Source organism: Podarcis muralis, chromosome 5 (assembly GCF_964188315.1).
Source record: "Podarcis muralis chromosome 5, rPodMur119.hap1.1, whole genome shotgun sequence".
Lineage (NCBI taxonomy): Eukaryota > Metazoa > Chordata > Lepidosauria > Squamata > Lacertidae > Podarcis > Podarcis muralis.
The window spans coordinates 69,159,444-69,174,364 of record NC_135659.1 but is presented as its reverse complement, the minus strand read 5'-3'; the positions used below and the strand labels follow the sequence as shown (position 1 = coordinate 69,174,364).

At 43.8% G+C, this 14,921-nt stretch overlaps 1 protein-coding gene across 9 annotated transcripts in view; it reads left to right on the top strand.

The window, feature by feature from the left end:
* Positions 1-14,921, top strand: part of NAV1 (neuron navigator 1) — a 257,934-nt gene that overhangs the window by 139,090 nt on the left and 103,923 nt on the right. For all 9 annotated transcript variants that reach the window (XM_077929106.1, XM_077929105.1, XM_077929104.1 and 6 more), the window contains one exon: positions 9,994-10,096. In XM_077929106.1, coding sequence (XP_077785232.1) covers positions 9,994-10,096 — 103 coding nt within the window. The remainder of the gene's footprint in view (positions 1-9,993; positions 10,097-14,921) is intronic.

Below are 14,921 nucleotides of genomic sequence, written 5' to 3'. Positions count from 1 at the left end.
CTTAACAAATCTCGTGTGTCTTCTTTCTGAAACTGCGAGCATCAGTTATGCCAGACACTACCTATGTTGCACTTAAATAAAGGGAGAAGGACCTGTGGTGCATGCACCTTTATCACCCAAATTTCCCTCTGCTTGCTTCTGGAAAACATTTTAGAAAATGTTTCATTTCTTCAGGTAATACCGTGTAGCTTGTCATTTTCCAGATTGTGCCAGTGTCAAGTAACTCTTCTAAGCCTTAAGAATGCAGGTCTTATTCCTAGACTGAATGCTCCTTGGTTTATCTCCCTGAGCATCGTATATCATTCACAAAACTGCCTGCCCTTGGAAATGCCCATATAGGCATTTACAAACACTGATTGCAGCCCCCTTACACCATGGATAACAAGAGCCTGCATACATGAAACCTTTCTGTATTTGCAGACCTTTGAGTCATCTAAGTAGGTCCTTTCTGAATCCAGACTAATTTTACTAGGCATATAAACACAGACACACATAGATACACACAAACACTGATAAATACACCCACTCACCCTCCTAATAAGCCAGCATAGAACAAGCAAACAGAGACTCCGTTTCATTCTGATTTCCTCAAACAGTGAGCTGTTTTGTATCAACTACCCACAGGAATCTTTGCAGGGAGTCCACTGTTTTGGGTGCTGCTTATCCTCTGTACATTTTTTGCTGGCCCATACACAGACAGGCACTGTCCACAACAAACCGCACCATGCAGTCTCAACAGCTTCTGGTCTCTGGCTGACTGCAGCTACAATCCTGAACATCCAGTGCTTCCTCACTGAGAACTAAAAGTCCCTTGACACCTGCAAACACAGGCTGAATAGAAAAAGTACGGGGAGAGGAGGCACTTGCTTGAGAGGGGTCTGCAGGGAGCGCATGGCATCCCTTGTGCTTCAGAACAAAATCCAAGCCAGCTATTGGCAAAGACTCTTATGGTCAATTGTGGAGTGAGGAAGGGAGATCTGCTTAAAGCTGTCGTTCCCTCAACATGGAATAGCGTTTCCTAGAGAGGTCGCTAAGCATAGCATTTGATTCTTCCAGGCTTCCACTTTGATATCTGAATGGGTCAACTCATTGTTTTTTTGCACTGCTTTTCACTACAACTTTTCAGTGATGACCTTCATGAAAGATCAAATTTTTCTCAATTGGAGAGGCTTGCTGGAATTTGAGAATCTTCTCTTTAGGTGCTGATTCTGTCCTGGTTCTTCCAAACACGAGCAGATGGAGACTCTTACTCGGAAGTATGAAAGAGATTATTTATTCAGGCAAGTAATGGTGCAGGCTCAGCAGCAGACACAGTTCTTGGGAGCAGGACAAGGAGAACTGGACAGAAGTGATGGAAGATGTCCTGACAAGTCTCCCTGCCCCTCCTGCCAAAATTTTGAATGCAAGGTGTGATGTGCTCACTCGCAAGAGTCTCCTGCCTTGTGGAAATACTGAGATTGCAAGTGTGCGCTCTACTGGGTGAGTCTGCTCCCATCTGTGAATGTGGCACCTGATTCTAGGTGACACGACAAGCGCCCTTCTGTTCAGTTGCATCTCATCAGTTCTTCATCTCCCTGGTCGATCACTATAATTCTTGACCACTGTAGATCAACATAACACATACCAGTCTGTTCGGGAATGGGGCTCTGACTCTCTAGAGAGGGACTCACATGAGCTTTTTGGGGGAGGGTTGGGGGAGACATAACCCATTTTTTAATGATGCAGATGTTTCTTGAAGATGCAAATAAAGTAGAATGTAGTGAGGGAATAGTGTGGTATTTCATGAGAGTAGATTGACCACAGCCATATCATGCATTTAAAACATGTGGCTTTCCCAGAGGAATCCTGAGAGCTGTAGTTCATTAAGGTTGCTAGGAATTGTAGCTCTCTGAGGGGGGTACACTCCAGTTCCCAGGATTATTTGGGGGAGGCAGTATGCTTTAAATGAGCTTTAAATGCATGGTACGGATACAAAATTCATTTACACCAGTCTATAGAGTACTGATCTTTCTGAAATGAATACCTGTGCTGCCCTTTTCAAGTTATATGCATGTTTCCCAAGAGCCATGTCTTCTAAATGGAAGAAGGGGAGTGGATTGTGATTTGCTGAGTGCAAGTGCAGTCATGCTAAGTTACTAAAAGAGGGAAATGCAAGACAAGTATTTGAAACTTGCAAGTATTAAGTGGGGCTTTTTTCCTGAAGCTGTTATGCTTTTACAGAATTACAGTGAACTCTGGCTCAATCTTTCCCTGATGGCATTAACTTTTCTCAGAAGATGAAAGAGAAGCCCATTTGGAATGGCTCGGCTCAGTAATGCTCTTGGAGACTGATCCTTTTAGAATGAAATAAGGAGAGGATGGATTGGCAGAGAGGATGAAAATCTAAGCTATTGGCACTTTATGGGTAGCTACCTTGCTACAAAGAGATTGTGTCCCACCGGCAGTTCTGCTGCTAGACAGCTAGCATTGGAACACTGCAGGGGGGTGTCGCCTTTTTGAGAATCCATTTGAGCAGCTGTTGAGAACAAGGGCGAGGAAAGTCTTTGAGGTGTCCTGCCTTGGCCACATGTAGCTTGCACCAATCCCCTAATGTCCAGTCCTGTGCTGTGTATGGCACTGATGAAATAATGTGTCAGTTTTGATTACTTCAACAGTGTACCTTTCATTTGGGCTTCCTCTGCTTTCACACAGTATTGATTTTTAATAGCAGACCTGGTTCAAACATCATAATTATTCACATGATGGATCTTACCAACAGATATTCTCAGAGCTTTGCAAAAAGGCCAATTTCTGTGGAAGAATCAGCTTTGGCAAGCGAAATAGGCCAGGGGCATTTACTGGTAGTGCTTCGTAACAGGATGCATTGATTTAAATAAAGGTGGTTTAAATTACCAAGAAAAAAAAGGCCAATTTAAAGCATTGATTTAAATCAAGTTTCCAATTTGGAGCAATCTACTTCCTGATTAAGCATGCTGTTTTGTTGCTATAACAATTAAAACAGATTTTTGAAATCCTCCTGGGATGAACCCTGGCCATGGAGATCACATACACTACAAAAATTATATTTGCTTAGGGGAAAGAGATGAATTTCTGCCAGCCTCAGTTTGTTCACATGTGAAGGTACTATGGTGTTGTATCTGTATTGTGAATTCTGCAACATTCGAAAGTACTTTTCCAGCATCAGTCTCGTCTTGAGAGCACCACTTGTTTAGTAAACCATTCAAATACATTAGCAATGTTATCTTCACAGGCATTATTAACGTCGGATAGTGTATCTTAGGCTAGATTATAAGTGATGTGCAATAGTGTGAATTAGCCATGTCTTAATGTTACTTCGCTCATCAGAAAGCAACAATATACAATTTCACTTCTACTTTTTATTTTAAAATAGTTTTTTAAAAATTCAGGTTTTCACATCTCAATAATGTGAGCATGTGTTCCTTTCCCTCTCCCTCTGTATATGTATACTGTATGCTATATATGGTATAATATGTATGCATAGCTACCTATCCATCTACCTTGTTGTTCCTTGAGAAAACACAGAGCGGAGATCCCCCCCCCAAGCACTGATCAAGTCTACTATCCATTGGCAACCTCTTTGTTTTAGCTTTCATTGTAAGAACTTATTGGAGGTAGAATGTTTGCTTAGTGGAATGTTTCTGTATGCAGCTGGGGTTTATTATTTTTAAGAATGCAGATCCAGATTGGAAGTGGGCCTACTCTAGTCCTTTTGGGCGTACAGTACCCTACGAGCTCTGTGTGTGGTTTGAACTCTCACCTCGAGTTCCTACCCTGCTGCTACTGTATGTATAATAACTGTCTTGAGCCACCCTCTTGGCTGCTTCAGGCTGTAACATCTGGAATGGGGTCTGAATCGCATGGTTTGATCCAATTGCTTCCTTGCTTGTGGGGTGAGGGGGGGGGGGTGACTGCATGGATGAGAAGCGGGTGCATGAGAAGCTGGTCAGAAAAGGTTCCTTAGCAGCATTTGTTGCCAGAGAATCCTTTAATCAGCTTGCCCCCTACATTTCACAATGCAACTAGCATATCTCACAGTGTGGGTGGGCATGTGCTGTGTGTGTGGAACTGGGATGGGATTTCTAGTTGTGAAGCAGGACAAAATAAAGTTTCATACTCTTTCTCCAGACACGGTGTATGTTTAGAGTTATGGACTGGAACTGTTGTTTTCCATATCTATTCATTCTTGAGTCACTCCATTGAAAGAGTTGGATGTTGTAATTTATCCCAGAGAAGTATGATGGTGGTGGTGATGATGGGGCAAAGGACTCTGTAATCCCATATGAACAGTAATAGAGATTTTGAGAGTTATTTTCTTTTGAACTTCAGCTGTGTACATCAGGGAGTGTGTGTGTGTGTGTGTGTGTGTGTGTGTGTGTACTTGTGTTCATGTGTATGTGTGTGTGTGTGTGTGTGTGTGTGTGTGTATATATATATATATATATATATATGCATGTATGTATGTAAGTATGTATTGTAGAAAGAACTGAGTTTCTGCACAGCTGATTATGTCATCAGGAAGCGGCAGCTGTGTTTGAGAATGTGTTCTAATAATTAAGCTTTTGGAAGTATTACCAAACCCAGGAGCTGCTTTTTTGGCCTATGTGAGCAAATGCAGGTGAAGGCTGTATTACAAGGGTAACAGCGGAGGCCCTTGAGCTCAGGGTCTCCATTTGCCTATTGCTAATCCAGGGGCTGGAATGCTTTGGAATGCTGTGCTATATAGAGCACATCAACCACCTTCCTTGCTTACTGCCGCCACCTAGCTAACCCTTTCCTATCCCATTTGGAACCTCTCAGTGTAGTGTAGTTATAGTGGTTAAGAGCAGTGGACTTGTAATCTGGTGAACTGGGTTCGCTTCCCCGCTCCTCCACATGCAGCTGCTGGGTGACCTTGGGCTAGTCACACTTCCTTAAAGTCTCTCAGCCTCACTCACCTCACAGAGTGTTTGTTGTGGGGGAGGAAGGGAAAGGAGATTGTTAGCTGCTTTGAGACTCCATAAGGGGAGTGAAAGGTGGGATATCAAGTCCAAACTCCTACTCCTCCTCCCCTTCTTCTTCTTCTTCTTCATCTTCATCTTCTTCTCTCTTACCGAGCCATGCTTTTCAGACTTTTCTTACTTGCTTATTTAGATTGTACTGCTTATACCAGCCTTTCTTGACCTTGGGTTCCTGGATGTGGTTGGACTACAACTCCCATCATCCATGATCATTGGAACTTCTAGGTAGGAATGATTGGAGTTGTAGTCCAACAACAACTGGGTTGAGAAAAGCCAGCTTGTACAAAGTAAAAGATAACAGAAACTGTTCCTTCTTCATAGGCTGGAGGGTTGCTCTTGTATCCTGGCCCATTCACATTCCATAGCTGGGGAGCTCTACTCTTCTTCGCTTCCCTCGACAAGTGTGTGCAGCCTTCAGACTGAGCAGCCAACTCCAAATTCCTGCATGAGAGGTTAGACTGGAATTCCTGAGAGCAGCAGCGGCAACAGCAGCAGCTCATATCCCAGGGAATGAGCATACCTGCTGCTGAGTGTATCAGCTGCTGTCATTCATTCCAGCTTAAGTCAACTGGCTGCTTTCCCAGAGTTTCCGTTATGGCTCCTGTTTTGTTATTAAAAAGAGAAGAAAAGTCTCTCACCCATCCACACCACCTCTTTTCCTCCAGAGTTACCACCACAGATACCCTGGCTAGGTTGAAAACTGCTTTAAAATGGAGAGCCAGTGTGGTTAAGAGCGGTAGTCACGTAATCTGGGTAACCGGGTTCGCGTCTCCGCTCCTCCACATGCAGCTGCTGGGTGACCTTGGGCCAGTCACACTTCTTTGAAGTCTCTCAGCCCCACTCACCTCACAGAGTGTTTGTTGTGGGGGAGGGAGGGAAAGGAGATTGTTAGCCGCTTTGAGACTCCTGAAGGGGGGTGAAAGGCGGGATATCAAATCCAAACTCTTCTTACGGCATACAGTTCCACTTCTGCCAGCTTGGTTATGGGCAGGATACAAGATGAGATTTGGGCTTCACACCTGATTGCCAGGTGGGTTGTGCCAGAAGAAAGTAGGACAGAGCAAAGGGTTAGGGAAGCAGCAGTGCAGCAGTCTGGCTGTGCTGCACCCATGCCTCAGGCCTTATAAAACATGAGAAGAAAGTGTCTACTATAATTTTCCAGAAATAATACTCAAAGCCACTCAGCAGACAGCTTTCTGTGGTTCAGGCTACCCTACGACCCACCACAGCTACTGCCTAGCACTAGGCAGAAGTCCAGTGCTTTGGAGAATTAGCTTTGGATAAGCAGCCCTGCCAGGGCCACAGCAGGCAAGCATTGGGCTGCATCCTGCTTCCTGTCTTCCTGAGTTCACATGGCACTGGAAACTTCAGTTATGCACATCCCACACCATCACAGTTGTATTCCAGAATGGGACCTAATTCAGGGTGGATTCATATAATATTTCCTTTGCTTGCTTCCTAATCTGCTCTGAATTTCTGCAGCTATCTTTGCACTCTATGAACTTGTGGTTCCTGCTCTTTTCTTAATGGTTCAACATGCTGTCCAGGACGTATGACTTCCTGTTGGTTCTTCCCCCTTCTCTCTCACTAAAACTGCTATATAGTCTGTAAGTATCATGCTGGATAATCTACAGCAGTCTTTACCAACCTCTGGTGCCTGCGAGATGTTTTGGAACACAACTCCCACCCTTCCCAGCCAACATGACTAATGGGCTGGAATCATGGAAGTTGTAGTCCACAACATCTAGAGGCCATCAGGTTGAGAAAGGCTGGTATACAGAGAAGTAGCTTTCAAACTTTCTACCTTTGGGGAGCCTTTTCCATATTGATTTATTGGTTGAATAATTCCTGTAGCACCTCTGTTAGGACCCAACTAGGCATGGCAATGATGGATCTGAGTGTTTCAAGCTCGAGTATGCCGTAATAGTACCAAAAGCAGGAGGTGAGGGTTCTGGTTGCAGAACCCTCATGGAAGAGGTTTGCAGAACCCTCCTTTTCTCTGTAGCTTATATCATCACAGTCTCTCCCTCAGCTGGGCTCCAACACTGGAAATGAGCCCATCTGGGAGAAAACTCAAGTCCTTGGAGAGAGAGGCTGAAGGGAGGCAATAGTAGCAGGTGAACTTGTCACTCTTGTGCCCTCTTTGCATCTTACATCAGGCTCTCACCTGCTGCTTTCTATGTGATTGTGGCTGATCTGACTGTACCTTCCCTGAAGTGCTGCCATTGAATCTAGTTTGGCCCTTACAGAAGATCATGGGGCATGTTCTAAAGCAGGTGTAGGGAAACTGGGTCCTTAAGAGTGTTGTTGGACTGCAAATCTCATCATCTCTGACTATTGGCCATGCTGTCTGAGAATGTTGGGTGTTGGCATCTTGAGAACATTTGGAGGGCTACTACTTCCCCACCCCCATTCTGTAATGCACAGTCAGTTCAACCAGGGTGCTGGCCTGGCCTCTTGGTCCTCATCCTCTAGGACTGAGAGCGAACCCTGGAAAACTTCAAACCCTTCTGTGTTACTGCATGTTGCAGGGCAAAAATAGGTAGGGAAACTGCCTTTCGGGTCTATTATTAATGATCTTCTCATTGAGGGACCCCTGATAATATAGTTTGACAACCACTGCTATAAGGAATAATAGGCTACAGTGACTGTGGCTGAATGTGGGTCCACTGTTTGATGCTTATCCTCTGAAGCAGAATATTCTAAGTTCAAAATAAGGTCTGCTTATGATGGCTCAGCAGGAGGCCAGTATTATTGACGTATGAGTTTAGTCCTTTGAGAACAGAACTCTTTGTCAGACAGGCTCTCCTAATGGCAGATGTGTCAGATGTCCCAGGTGTGTTATGCTGTTGAGAAAATAGGATGTTCTCTCCCCATGGAACTGTAGATAATCTCAACACTACAAAACTTTGACCTTTAAAAATCTATTTATATCAGGCTGTCCCCCCCCCCCTTAATTTAGCTCTTATGATATGATTTTTATTTTGAGAGTTGTTTTACAGTGCATCACTTTCTTATCTGCCAGGAGTGATGTTGCTAGACTATTTATTTAATTGACCTGCATTTGTTTTATGGGCTTTTTTTTGCATTGTTGTTTTATAATTTGTTTAACTGTTGGTTTTGTAGTGTATTGTGTTTAGTGATATGTATATCACCTTGTGTGTGCTGTGCTAAAAAAAAGCAATTATAATTGAGGAAATGATTCTAATGATTATAACAACAACAACAATAATGCAGTACTCTTTAGCATTCATGAATGCTTTGTCTGGACCAGTGTTATGGCACAGGAAAATTGTTTCTGCATATTACCCTAGAAGCTCTGCTGAAGGGTGCTATGTATGTGAGAGAGACAGATTAGGTGGCACTAAGCATTGCAGCCTGCACCTTGGCAAGCAAAGATGGCTGGTTTGACTTGGGAGGACAACAGAATTTCCTGGGCCTGGTACACTGAATGTGGGTTGGACCTCCTGCAATCTGTTGGCAAGAACTGCTGCTTATACATTAACTTAACCTGGTCTACCTAACAGGGCTGTTGCAGATATAAGACAAGGGAGGGGAGGAAAACATACACAGCCTTGAGCTCCTGGGTGGAAAAGCAGTATACAAATATATGCCACATAGCTCATAGAATGGAATACAGTGGTACCTTGGTTCTCAAACATAATCCATTCTGGAAATCCATTCCGAAACCAAAGCGTTCCAAAACCAAGGTGCGCTTTCCCATGGGAAGTAATGCAAAATGGATTAATCCGTTCCAGACTTTTAAAAACAAACCCTAAAACAGCAGTTTAACATAAATTTTACTGTCTAACGAGACCATTGATCCATAAAATGAAAACAATAAGCAATGTACTGCAGCCACACAATCAGTCAATCAGTAGCTGAACTGAGTTCCACACAGTCACAAAAGCAAAAAAAAAGCCACAAAAACACAAAATAGATAGCAAAAACAGATAGACCTCAGTGTAATACTCAAAACAGAAGTGTGGCACTGAAAACAGAAGCATAACACTCAAAACGGAAGTGTGATACTGAAAACGGAAGTGTGGCACTCAAATTAGACGCGTAACACTCAAAACGGAGCACGTTCGGCTTCCGAAAAAAGTTCACAAACCATAACAGTTACTTCCAGGTTTGTAGTGTTTGGGTTCCAAGTTGTTTAAGTACCAAGGTGTTTGAGAACCAAGGTACCGCTGTACACTGTGGAATGTGCTCCTGCAGAAGGCAGTGGTAGCCACCAGCTTGGATGGCTTTAAAAGATTAGACAAATGCATTGAGGACAAGGTTATTAGTGACTGCTAGTTCCATACAATAAGTATTATGCTAGCCACAGGCTGTGACTACCGTGTAACAGCTTTTATGAAGTTTCTGCTAATATTTAGTTGAAATATGCTTCTTTGGCATTTCCACCCATTAGTTCTAGTCCTGCTCTCTGGAACCTTCCAGAGAAGTTCCTCACAGTTTAAAATCCTTAGAGACACATAGTGTAGAAGGGGATTTAAGGCAGCTGCAGGGAAATAAAAAACATGGAGAAATGGACAAAAGATGAGCAGCTTGGTCTAGTTTAGGAACAAGCTATTGAGGTACTGGGGGGCTGGTTCCCAGCTGCCAGTCTGTGTTTTATAGACAGCTTTAACATTAGACACAGCTGGGTTTACTACCCCATACAATTATTTTCTGCAAGTTTGTGGTCCTTCGTTAAATTTAATTTCCTACGCAGGGCACAGACATATGCACATGCCGTCAACTCAGAGGGAAAGAGAAAAATGTACAAGTAGGGTGGGCAAATAGGGCACACATACCAAGGTTAATAGGAGTGTAGAGGTTGAGGTGGTAACAAGCAAACTGAGGGATGAAAGCTTTACAAGGTATCATGGGGACTGCATGGAGCCCATGCTTGCAGCAAGTCCATTGTGATGGTCATATTTTATTTTCTGTTATTCACTATGGAACTTCCATCCTTTTCTTCCAACAGATCCTGAATCCCAGAGAAAGAGGACAGTACAGAATGTGCTTGACTTGCGGCAGAACCTGGAGGAGACCATGTCCAGCTTGAGGGGCTCCCAAGTAACTCACAGGTGAGACCTCTGCTCCTAGATTCCCTTTACCTCTTGACCACCAGGTTGATAGTTCCTACTTGGATGCATGGCAACAGTTCATCTGGCCACATTCCATATCAACCAATTCCTGCTAGGAAATCTGCATTTAAAGTCAGAAGATAGAGCATTGCTCATCTCATAACAAGTATGAGATGTTTCATAACGTTGGACTAGGTAGTTTTTTTTAAGGTTGCTGTGGTTCACTGTGACATTTTGCCCACAGACTACCCTTGCTTGTGGACATTTGGCCAAAATGAGATGCTGTTGTGCAGTCATTTTAAATAGCTTGGTTCTGCTGTCTAACCTTGGACATCTTTGTTGTATGCTGTGATGTGACCATGCCTAGAGGCAGGTTAGGATGCATCAGGACTGCAGCAGCCAAAGCTTACTGCCCCAAGGGTGCCCCTTCCATACAGGTACTCATTTTGGATCTTGAAGGGGAAAGGGCTGTGTTTCTATTGATTTGGCCTCCACATTTATTTGCTGAAGCTTGGTTCTTTCCACACTAATTCCAATGGGAGACTTGGCAATCCAGTTACAGCGTTTCCCCCTCAGGTGGGGGTAGATAGTGGTCAACAGATTGAGGGTGAATACCAACAAGACTGAAGTACTCTTTCTGGGGGACGTGTGGGCAGGTGTGAGGGATTCCCTGGTCCTGAATGGGGTAACTGTGCCCCTATCTGTTTATTGAACTTAGTGTGGGTATTCAGGGAAGAATGAATTTGCATTGTGGGATTCAACATCATGTGTGTGCTCCTTGCTTCAAAGGTTGCTTTTAAACACCTGTTTAGCATTGGTTAGATGAGTCCTGCTTAAACTTCCTGAGAGATTTGAATGGGGTGGTGCACATATCCAGAGAGAGGTGTAGCATCTTATTTCACAAAGTACGCCTGTCCCTTTAAGGGCAGCAATTGCATTAATGCCACGTGGTGGAATTGTCCCAGCAAAGCCTCAGTCCTGGACTTCCCTTTCCTCAGACCAGGGCACTGGCAGTGGCCTCTCTGTAATAAAACTTTCCCTTGGCTTTCCACTGTCCAAGTGAGCTAATGCAGTGACAGCAGCTTTTCAGACCTCCAGTGAGCAAACCACAGCAATGTTTTTGTGTGTGTCTATATCATTGTAATTTGGCAGGAGAGAGAGAGAAGTTGGCTGGCAAGGTGAGCTCATTCCTCAAGCTGAGCACATGGAATTTGTGATCAGGCTGTCACTCAGCACGAGGGAAACAGGGACACACCCCTTCTGCTTTTGGTCTCTGAGGTTCTAACTTTTGCTGGGATCCTAAAACTACATCCCTGGGTTTTGCCTAGGGAAGCTAACAAGGAGACTGGAGAGGATCTCTCATAAGAATAGTCAGTACGGAGAGGTGTGGGAAGACTTCTGGCAGTACAACCTCTGCTTCAGATGATGACACCAGCTCCTTTCCTACAGAATCACCCCATGGCTGTAACTTCCTGGTTTCCAACAGCCTGTGCTTGAACTTACTGAAAGCCACTTGGTAACACTTGCTTCTTTATGCTTAAATCCAAATATTAATGCTGCTTATCAGCTGTTTATAAATATTGTACTATACACCAGCTGAATGCAAGGGAAGGTTGCTGTTCTTGAAACAACCCCCCCACCCCCCCGCACTGCTGCTCATCTTTCTCTCCCCGTCTTTTATCACCCTCCCCACAAAGATTTTGGTTGATGATGCACACTGCAGAACAAGAGTCTCCTGCTGCCTGCCTCACTCAATTCAGGCTGGGAGATGCCAGATGAACCCCACCCAGATGAGTCACTGCAGCATGGGGATCCAGCAAGGGAGGAATGCTGGTTTGCTTCCAGTTGATTTGCTTTGCTAAATGTGGAGATGTTGGATCAGGGGAGATTGCTTCATGGAAGGAATCCAAGGCATTAGTTATTCATAGAGGAAGGCTGGACTTGGGAGAGCTGGGCTAGCCAAGACGCAAAGCGAGGTAAAAAAGCATAAGCTCCCTGGGAAACCAGGGGAGGGGGGTGGGAATGGAAGCTCAGAATGCACAGGGAACATAGGAACACAATCCATGTCATGGGAGGTGTCTGTGTGTACATATGACCACACGTTTCTGCAAAAGAAGGTTAAGAGGGTGCATTTGAGCCCATGCCCACCAGGCACCTGCTCTTTCATTCATTATCTTTTACCTGGACTTTATCCAAGGTGCTCAGAGCATACAGCAACTCTGAGAGTTAGGTTAGGCTGATCACAATGAGTGTTATGGTTGACTGAGGATTTGAACCTTGGTTTTGTGGTCTTAAATTCTAGCCACTATACCCAGTGTCCAGAAGACTAGTTCTGAAAATCCAGTGATCACACATTGCCCCAGGTTCAGTGTATACCTTTTATGCTTTCCCCAGCTGATTTCACTACTTTGAGCTCTCTTGTCTCAGACCAGAGACATTTGATGCTCCAGATATTGTTGGGCTCCCTCAGTCCTAGTCCGATGTTGCTGGACTCCAACTCTTACCAGTCCTGGCCAGCATGGCCTATGGTCATAGGTTACGGGAACTGTAACCTATCTCAGCCTTAAGATATAATAATGTACTCGGCTCTGCCGATCTGTCTCTGCTTAAGTGGAATCTTTGCCGCCCAACTCTCCAGCCAATTTGTCAATGTGAGATCACAATCAGTCCTGCCTGTTTCTTCCTTGTTGTTTTTCATTTTAATTAGTAGATGTTGTCGAGCCTGAAACCAACATGCTGCACCCACAAGTAAGCACCACTGTGTCTCTCTTAGACCATATCAGGAGCAACTGGTGGGCCATCACTTGGTGACTTAACCTTATTGACCTTGTGACATGAGGAAGCACAGACTGTCAGCAGGAGTGGTCCTATACCACTTTAGCCTATGTTGACATGAACACATGCAGGAGAGGCAAGTTCCATTCATTGACACATGGTCATTAGAATGCCTGAACAGAACCCTATGCATGTCGCTCTATTAATGGGGTCTCTTTTCAGGAGTTCTAACGAATTCCTGTAGGTTGGGTGGAACCTGCTGTTTGATGCCACCTTCTCTCCCCCCCCTTTCCCTCCATGTTTGCAATAGTGACTGAAAAAGGGCGCATGCATCTTCTCTTAGTTTGACTGTTTTGTGGCTTGCTGTTTAATGCAGCCACTATAATGTTGTTGTTAGGACTTGAGTATTATTGTATTGGTTGCTGGAATGGTTTATTTTGTTACTTAGTTTTCGTTCTTTGCTCATTTTTGAAATGAACCTGGATTATGGATTATGGAATAATGTACACACACACACCTGGTGTGAATCAAATGTTGAATGTGGTACCCACAGAAAACAATATTTATTTCTTTATTAAATTTGTATACTGCCCTTCCCTACAATTTTGTCTTTGTTCTCACTGAGGTGGTATACCTGTAGAAAGCTGTAGGTTTTTTAAAAAAGAACTGAGGACTACTTCAGCTAAATCTCAGATAAATCCAGGTTTAATCACTTCTTGTTCGGTATTTCTCTTGGCAGAGCTCTCTGCCTAAAAACTTGTTGTTAGTGTAAACCAGTCCTAAACTAAGAATACAATATAGCATTATTTGTAGGTTGGAATATTGGGGAAGCAAATTAAACAAAGCAAAACAAGACGTGTGTGTGTGTGTGTGTGTGTGTGTGTGTGTGTGTGTACAATGCATAAAATAGCACATTACATTGAGCTATGATCTGCCACACCTATGCTTTCACCAAAAGATTAAACCATAAAATAGAAGAATATAGCCTGCGATTAGAACTAAATCATAGGGTGCCAAAGTGAGCAAAGATCACAGGGACTTAGAGAGCAAGGATTATATTTGGCAAGATAACACACAGATGATTCAGTCTTGACCTGTCCTCCACCTCTAGTATTGACATTCTTGCAGGGCTAGATCCTGTCCACTCAAAGCCTGGGTTAGAGCAACGCATTCAGGAAAACTAGATGGAAGAGTTCTTCCTGGATTGTACCAGTTCATACTGCAGATTGCGGCAGGGGTCATGTTTTAGATATTTCCTTCTGTAAATAACTCGCTACATGTTGAAAACTAGCATTTTCTGCCAACATTTCTGCCTGAGAACCTCTGCCAGTCGCATACCCTCCAGACATTGCTGACTGGGACTGTTGGAAGTTGGAGTCTAACAACATCTGGCAGGTACCTTGTTGGCTAACCCTGAAACAGACAATTCTGGGATGGACTAGTAGTATAAGGAAACTTTCTTCGTTCCTAATTTGACTCATAGTGTAAATAGGCTGATCTTTTGTTTTCTTAGTGTATTAATAGCTATTTTTTGTTATTATTGTTTTTAAGTCATAGTAAGAACTGCCAGCCATTTGTTGAACACAATTTTATTTTGGAAGTAGCAAATGATGGTGAACCTGGTAGCTTCCTTGATTAGGCTTCTTTAACAATGTCACCTTGTTTTATATCAAATCTCTGTTACTAGAATTAACTTCCTCTTTCACAGCCTTGTTCTTCAAAGCAGCTGCTATTTGAGGATCTGCAATCAGCACCAGTGCAACAGGAGCCAAATTTAACCCACTTCTTATTAATGCTGTGGGTCCCATACACTCCTCTTTATGCCACACTGCTAAAATTAGCCACTCCAGGTTGCAGTGGTGGGATTCTGTTACTGAGAGTTGGAGCTTGATGCCTGATCATCAGGTCTGGAGTTCTTGAAAAGCAACGTTTGATGTTAATGTAAATCTTCAGGCTGGGAGGAGTGTTGCATACTGTGTTGCTGTGTGCACCTCTGCCAGCAGGAGGCACTCGGTGATGAGGGAAGTTATTCAGATCTACCAGCCACAGT